The sequence below is a fragment of the Manduca sexta genome, chromosome 4 (assembly GCF_014839805.1).
Source record: "Manduca sexta isolate Smith_Timp_Sample1 chromosome 4, JHU_Msex_v1.0, whole genome shotgun sequence".
Taxonomy (NCBI): domain Eukaryota; kingdom Metazoa; phylum Arthropoda; class Insecta; order Lepidoptera; family Sphingidae; genus Manduca; species Manduca sexta.
In genome coordinates this window covers 1,680,193-1,688,588 of record NC_051118.1, presented here as the reverse complement: position 1 = coordinate 1,688,588, position 8,396 = coordinate 1,680,193, and the positions used below count along the sequence as shown (strand labels likewise).

Below are 8,396 nucleotides of genomic sequence, written 5' to 3'. Positions count from 1 at the left end.
TGTCCGGAGCATTCTAGACAGAAATCCATTAAAATAGTTATGTCTGAAAACAACATCTCATACACTGAGGCTTCCCAAAAAATTTCCAATAACTTCCCGTAGACCTTATTCTGATGCCACCAAATCACAACCAATGCCCCAAACTTCTTCTAGTTCTTCTTCTCCTAGATCCCCTCCTCCTTTCATAGCAAACCCTTCGCCTTCGCAGTCTTCCCATAAAAAAACTATTGTTAAACCCCGTCTGCCAAGGCCTTTTCTTGGAGTATCCTATGATCATGAAGCTCACAATTTTATAACATCTACCCCTCTCTCTTATATGCCCAATGGTCATGCTTTGTTGCAGCAACAAGACCCATCACAAAATGACAGCCTTATTGGTTTACTTTCTGACCTCTTAATAAACATTGTGACTAAATTTAATGATGCCATACCGTACAATGTCATTCAAAAGCTACAAGAAATTATCTCTGCAATTGATAAAAATGGCTTCGAGTCAATCCCTCCTACAATGGAATGTTAAAAGTATTAATCATAAAAATATGACCTTATTTTTCTTATTAACAGGTTCAACCCATTTGTTCTTGCCATTTCTGAGACATGGCTTAAGGCTGGTTCTCACTTTAGAGTTTCTGGCTTTTCCTGTCTCCGGGATGACAGGATGGATGGATATGGTGGTTGTGCTTTGCTAATCAAAAGGAATTTTCCATTTAATCAAATTCCCTTCCATCCCACAGTCCGGATTTCAATATTGTTGCTGCTAGAGTTAATAATATCACAATTCTTTCTGTTTACATTCCTTATCCTATTTCCTCCAGCGTGTCTGAACTTTCTAGTATTTTTCAACTCTTCCTCGTCCTGTTATTATTTTGGGTGACTTTAATTGCCATCACCCTGCGTGGGGCTCTCACTTGTCATCATCTAATTCAGTGGCATTGCTTGACCTTCTCGACTCTGAGAACTTATGCCTTTTAAATGATGGTTCCCCACTCGAAGAGTTTCCCCAACTCAAAACTCTAGTCATGTAGATTTATCATTTGTTTCTCCAAATTTGGCTTCATTATTATCTTGGAAAGTTTTGTCGTCTTCATATGGTAGTGATCATTTTCCTATTTTAATATCATTTCCCCATTCCCTAATTCCGCTTCCTGCCCTCCCTCCTTTACTAAAGTTTAGACTAGATTATGCTGATTGGGACCTCTTTGCTAAATTAGTCGAAGTTAAAACTTCGTCTTTTCCTCCCGTTGATAATTATAATTTTATTAACTTATATTTCTCTCTAACCGACACTCTTTTGTCAGTTGCGAGCTCTATTTTTCCTCTAAAAAATTCTTCATGTCGTAAATTACCTTCCCTCCTTGGTGGGACTCGGAGTGCTCTGCCATGGTGAGTCAGCGTAAAGATGTTGAATCTATTTATAATTATAATATGAGTACAGAAAATTACCTATGTTATAAACGAGTCGCAGCCAGCACTACCAGATTTTTATCATTAAAAAAGAAACAGGGTTGGAAAAAGTTCTGTGAAAGTCTCTCTCCCCGTACCCATGCTTCAGTTATTTGGAAAAATATTAAAAGCTTCCGTAGAGCTTCTTCCGTGAATTGCAATATTTCTTCTAACGATGCTTCTTCGTGGATTGGCGCATTTGTTGACAATTTAGCTCCCCTTTTGTTCCTTGTTTTAATTGTTTTCCTCCCCCAATCTCTCATCTAACCTCTTCACATAAAATGGATCAAATATTCTCGTTTGAAGAACTGTCTTCTGTTCTAAATAACCTTAGTGACTCTGCTCCTGGTGCAGACGGTATCCCATATTCTTTTGTTTGCAAAGCTTCACCTTCAACAAAACATCTGTTTCTAAATATTATTAACCAAATATTTCTCTCTGGTAATTTTCCAAATTCTTGGAAAAGTCAGATTATAATTCCAATTCCAAAGCCCGGAAAAGACCCTAAAGATCCGTCATCCTATAGGCCTATTGCACTATCTTCAGCTTTGTTAAAGATATTTGAACATCTGTTAAAAAATCGTTTGGAATGCGTTGTTGAAAGCAAAGGTTTACTATCAAGAACGCAGTTTGGGTTTAGACGAGGCATGAGTACAATTGATAGTCTCGCCGTTTTAACTACAGACATAAGACTTGCTTTCTCAAGAAACGAGCATGCTGTGGGTGTTTTTTTGGACATCTCCTCTGCATATGACAGTGTTATTCTCCAACTACTCAGGCAGAAAATGCTACAGCTGAGTATCCCTGAGAGGTTAACTAGTGTCATTTGTAATCTACAAATGGCTCGTTTGATTTCAATTCGTCATCATGTCTCTTTCTCACCTCGTGCGATTTGGAAGGGTTTACCCCAAGGTTCTGTCTTGAGTCCTATCCTTTACTGCCTCTATACATACGACCTTGATGAATCTGTGGAGTCATTTTGTAATATATTACAATATGCAGATGACCTTGCATTATACGCCATTTCACCTTCGTTTTCGGATGCAGCCACTCGATTAAATACTGCTCTATCCTATCTCAATGTCTGGTTATTGAAACATAACCTTAATTTATCAGCTGCAAAGAGTAATGTAGTTGTATTTTCTAAAAAAAGATTTATTCCTAATTTAGATATTTTTATTGATGGTTTCCCAATTTTGAATAAAAATGTAACAAAATTCTTGGGAGTTATTCTCGATTCAAGGCTTACAGGAGTTCCTCACCTGGACTTTATCGCCAATAAGTGTGAAAAAAATGTTAATGTGCTAAGGTCACTTTCTGGCGTATGGTGGGGTTCTCACCCCTATTGTCAAAACTGCTATATAACGCCATTATCAGAAGCCACTTTGACTATGGAACTTTCCTGTTGGAACCTTGTAATAAATCTGCTTTAAATAAACTGGACAAAATCCAGGCTAAATGTCTTCGGATTGTCACTGGAGCAATGAAATCTTCTGCAATTAACGCTTTACAAGTGGAGTGTGTCGATCCTCCTCTTAAATTACGTAGGCAATATCTTTCTGATCGTTTTCTTTGTAGATCCATGTTACTTTCCCAACACCCCCTTTCCTCCAGACTAAGTTCTCTTTCTCAATTGGTTCGCTCTTCTCAGTATTGGTTGCATAAAGACCCACCTTGCCTTATAATTAGTTATAAAACTTTCACCGATCTCCCATGTCCTGTAGTCCAATTCCCCATCAATCCTATTTTTTCGATGGAATATGATGCCCTTTCTTTCACTCCTAACGTTATTTTTAACTTTGGTATAGAGAAAAATAACTCCTGTGCTAATAACCTTTTAACACTATTGTCAATGATAAAATGGAATGGCTGGCTAAATATATTTACTGACGGTTCCAAACTCTCCCCTTCTGACTGCGTAGGCGCAGCTGTTTGGATCCCTAAATATAAGGTGATTTTAAATTTTAAAGTTCCTCCTCTCTCTTCAGTTTTCTCCGCTGAAGCAATTGCTCTTTATGAAGCGGTATCTTTTGTTGAATCTCACAAACTTAATAAATCTATATTTTTCTGATTCATCTAGTTGCCTTCAGGATATTATAAAATTCCCTCTTCGTTCTAAAACTATTTTCCCCTTAAGCTTAAAAACTAAAGAACTGCTCTATAAATGTCAATGTCTTGGAATTGAAGTAGTTTTAGCTTGGATTCCAAGTCACAACGGCATTAGAGGTAATGAAGATGTAGATTTCTATGCAAAAGAGGCTACTAGATCAGGCTGTTCCACTCATTTTAAAGTTTTCCCTTCGGATCTTTTCTCAGTTGCTAAACCACGACTTTTTCCAAAAAATGGAATCATATCTGGCTAAGGTCTAAAACTGTTAAGGGCAAACATTATGGTTGTATTCAATCAGAAGTCCCCGTTAGACCATGGTTTTCAAGTATCGTAATGCCAGTAGGTGGGTTACTTCCACCATTATTCGACTTCGTTTAGGTCATGTTTGTTCCCCGTTTTTGGCTAAAATAAGGATTAGAGATCATTCGTTGTGTGAATGTGGGTTGGAGGATGGTACTATTGACCATATCTTTTTTAATTGCCCAAAATTATCCATTTCTTTATATGATTTAATCCCTCCTTATATCCCACGCCCCACAAACTCTAACTGCTTGCTTTCTCAGGTTCATTCCCCTTTTATTAAAATTTTATCAAAATTCATTCTTATTAATAATATTAAACTTTAGTATTCGATATATTAAGTCCTTCCCTTATGGGCCCTTTTTTTTTTCTTCTCTTACTGTCTCTTTTTAGTGTTGCTCAATGTAGGTATTCGTATATCCTTGTCCATGTCGTTATTCGTCTCTGTAGTTTGTTGTCGTTCTTCTTTTTGTTGCTTGTTTCTACTTTATCGTCTTCTGAATTCTTACTTCGTTTCCTACATGTGTATGCCTAGAACTTGACGTTGGCAAAATTGTCCCAAAGGACAGAAGCCAGATAGGAAAAAAAAAAAAAAAATTGATCTATAAAAATTGAATGAACTAAAACCATTGTAGCTATATTAGAAAATAAAATGTTTAGAATATATATTTCAATGGGCAACATCGGTTTGTCTTCACGAGTAAACTTATGTCTTCAACGAGGAATTTGTCGATCGTGGTGCGCATGTTAGAGAAAACGAGATATTTATCGACATCGACAATTTGTCTACTCTCGTTCTCGAGATATCTCGTGATGCGCATGCTAGGCCGGCAGACGGTCGGCAGACGGCACAGCCATGCCGGCTTGCCTGTTATAGCTCCTTCAGGTTTTCTTATGTTAATACGCCACATGCTTCGCATTCCTCTAAATTAAACCGAATGAAGTTACTTACAACTAAAATAATTATGCATGGTGATACTTTCAATGATTTATTAATTAGACACTATATTACAAAATAACCTATCCCGCTTGTTCATAGACGTTATTTATCTAAGGACTGAGCATTGCTGTGATAACAAGTGTTTCTCAGTGCTGACGGCATGGCAGCCTTCGCAGTGTGTAGACACATAGAGCCGTTGTGATTGGCTAATATTGAGATACAACTTTAATCTAATTGGCTGTTAGATAAACAAAGCTGAACAAACAGCAAGCCGGCAGATAAACAAAGCAGAGAAACAGACTTGTTATCACAGCAAAGCTCCGTCCTTAGACAAAAAACGTCTATGAATAAGGGGGTATGTATCTAACGCAATAATTGTTATGATGAAGACATTTATTCATTGTCAACTTCTACAATTAAACAAAACATCTACAATGCATCATCGTGTACATTTAATTTTTTTATATTATTATGCCGGGTCCATTTTTGTGATCCCATCTCTCCTATTTACACTGACTATGGAATACATTAAATATGTTGTTCAAGCACGCTTCAGGTGCAGATTTTGTTCTTGATCGCGCGGAATGGGCACCTTCCACATCTGTACCGTCCGATTCGACCACTCTGGTCATTAAACCTAATAAGTCGTGGAACTCGCTGCCCCGACCCGCGTACGGCCCCGCGAGCCTCGAGCCGAGCTCCGTGCCGCGCCCGTGTCGTGTCGTGTCTAAACCGATCATCCGAAAGTCCGGTGTGGGGAGTTGAAAGGGCCGAGTGTCGTCAGGCATTCTGCATTCAGGCCAGGTCAAAAAACAAATACAAATCTAATCAAATAATATGTTGTAAAACAATAGCCTACATTATTATATTTCGGTTACGATTTTGTTGTCGTATCACGTATAAATGTTTATCTATTGAGAGTGGCGAATTTGTACTAAACATAATAACTGGCAACTTCACAGAACTATTACGATAAAGTAGGAAATATAATATTATTTATTACATACATACATACCATAAATAGTATTATATTTCTTATAAGTGAAAAATAAGAAATTGTACCATTTATGTGCTGAAATAAATTGTAAATGTTGTATTTTTGCAAAATAAATTTGTCATGTTTTATCTATTGATTACAAGAACCGAAACGCGGGCTGCTGTGATTGTGCATCGTGCGACCTCATAATTTTTTGTCATCATCCATAATAATATTATAATATTACAATTATGTTCTTCGATCTCCATGTTTTAAGATAAATATAACTTTCAGAGAATTGTCAAGTAGCCAATTTCACAAATACAAGTTACAACATCCAGTGAATGAGGATCTGAGCCTGGTGCGTCAGTATCGGCGCAACACCGCGACATGTAAGATCCACTACAGCGAGTAACGTGTAATGCGGCTGGTCCGGCGCGCTACCTGCGCGTGTTGCCGCGCTGGTGTCCGCGGCCGCGCACGTACGTCTTGTGCGCGTGCTTGCCGCCGTGGTCGGTCGGGGCGTGCGCGGGTGCGAACCGCTCCCCCTTGTTGTTGTGCGCAGGCGCGTGCGCGGCAGGCGCGGGCGCGGCAGGCGGCGCGGGCGGCGGCGCGGCGGCCGAGCGCGCGGGCGCCGCCGGTGCCGCGGGCTGCGGCTCGCTCATGTTCACCTGCTCGTTGAACAACATGCAGAACTCGCCCACCTGAAAATAAACTCTCAGTATACAAACATATTATACACCCTATATTCTTGAATAAACAATTCCTTCTAAACATAAGCAGCAAAAAAAAATCAGAGATATGGGAAGATGGCCAACCCACACTAGGCCAATGTGGTAGACTAAACTCTAATCCCTGTCAGTAGAGGAGGAGGGCCATGCACATCAGTGGGCCGGTATTATTATTTATGTAACTACCTGTGCCCTCATTATCCATAATAATATGAACTTAGATCAATCCCATAATGCAGGCCATGCATGTTCATCTTATGTATGTTAATTAGTTCTTCCTATAGGCCATCAGTCCCAAATGTTCCTTATATCTTAGATAGAATATAGCTTTATAAATTTTTAAGTCATAGGGTGGTTTTAGCATGATATGGCAGCAAACATTCAAGCAAAATATCTATATATATAAAAGAAAGTGGTGTTAGTTAAACTATTTATAACTCAAGAATGGATGAACCGAATTGGCTGAAAATTGGTGGAGAGGAAGCTTAGAACCAGGAGACGGACATATTATACTCATTATCTGGTACCCATGGGAACAGGACGTGGTATAAGAAAGCAAAATTTTGTGTGGAGATAGTATAAGATCCTGGGAAGGTTATAGGCTACTATCCCGGGAAAATATCTAGTGGGACTTTTATCCCAGAAAACTCCTTCACGCGGGCGAAGCCATGAGCAAAAGCTAGTATATTATAAGAAAAAGTTCCCAGCCCCATCTGTCAGCCTGTCTGAACAAGTCAAGCTAAAACTACTCAACACATTTCAATGAAATTTGGTATGGAGACAGTTTAGAGGCCCTGGGTAGGACATAGTCTATCTACTATCACAGAAAAATGTATAGTTGAACTTTTAACCCAAAAACTCTATCAAGCAATTATAATATAGTATATTAGGTTTTGGTGGTGGCTTCATTTGCATGATAACCTTTGCATTTTTAATAGTAAGAAGTAAAATAGATTATTGGAATAGGTATAGGCTATTTTTTTTCTTAGAGCTAAATAGACAGTAGGACATATTTGAGGAAAGGTCTTTCATGAGCAAAAGCTTGCTTATTAAAGTCCACCAGGTGTAGATGTTATCAAGCCAGCGGCCAGTGCCAAATAAAATCCTACATACAACAGAATAATATATTAATATATTGGACATGTTGAATATATTGATACCACTTGAGTATGTTATCAGGAGGATGATGTACCTTTTGTATATCGCCAGATTTGCCGGAGTAGAGCGTGAGTGCGGCGCGCCACAGCGAGGCGTAGCCGCGCGTGAGTCGCACAATGTCGCCGGGCTGCAGCAGTGCTCCTGGCTCGTCCCATACCGACAGGTTCACCGACGCGGTCGCGTCCGCCACTCTTAGCGTGCGCACCTCGCGCGCCTCCTTCGTCAGCGTTGGTGGGCCTACCTCCAGTACGATAAACACCGCATTTATATTCTTCATGCCTGGCTTTAAGTCTTTTATTTGAACATACTCTATATTACTCATGATGCTTCCAGGCTTATAACTCTTTAGTAAATGTGATGTCTCCAATAGTATAAACAAACGATCATAACCAAAGTCAGAAGCGCTAGCTCATAATCACCCCAAATGAAAAATAAGAAAAAATAGGTTTTGGTTTTCTTCTCCTTTTATATTATGGCTGCCACCGTTTATTTATCGGTTATATTCCCAATGTCGAGTAATAATAGCAGATACTAAACATAGAGACTAAAGAATCAGCTAATCAAAACGCCTTAATTTTTAATTTTTCTAGGTTTTGATTTTTAAAGTTTTGTCATATTTTGATTGACATTTGGCACTTGGAGTTGGCAGCTATGACATTTTTTTATTCATCAAGAGAACAAGCCATATTGTTTCTACCATACTGCCTAGTCTATATGTGCAGTGATGTGCAGTTATAA

The 8,396-nt window shown here is 38.9% G+C and overlaps 1 protein-coding gene across 1 annotated transcript; it reads right to left on the bottom strand.

The window, feature by feature from the left end:
* Positions 1–5,168: 5,168 nt before the first annotated feature.
* LOC115450241 (SOSS complex subunit B homolog) lies at positions 5,169–8,297 on the bottom strand. The gene is made up of 2 exons (XM_030178236.2): positions 7,693–8,297; positions 5,169–6,473 (listed from the first exon to the last, which is right to left on the bottom strand). The coding sequence occupies exons 1-2, from the start codon at positions 7,978–7,980 to the stop codon at positions 6,210–6,212; spliced, it is 552 nt and encodes a 183-aa protein (XP_030034096.2). The 5' UTR covers positions 7,981–8,297; the 3' UTR covers positions 5,169–6,209.
* Positions 8,298–8,396: the final 99 nt, after the last annotated feature.

Bases quoted from the DNA above. Each gene is read 5' to 3' on its own strand.
- LOC115450241 (XM_030178236.2), bottom strand. From the start codon at position 7,980: ATGAGTAATATAGAGTATGTTCAAATAAAAGACTTAAAGCCAGGCATG. The intron at 6,474-7,692 runs GTACATCATCCT...GTTTATTTTCAG, and splicing joins AATCTGGCGATATACAAAAG to GTGGGCGAGTTCTGCATGTT.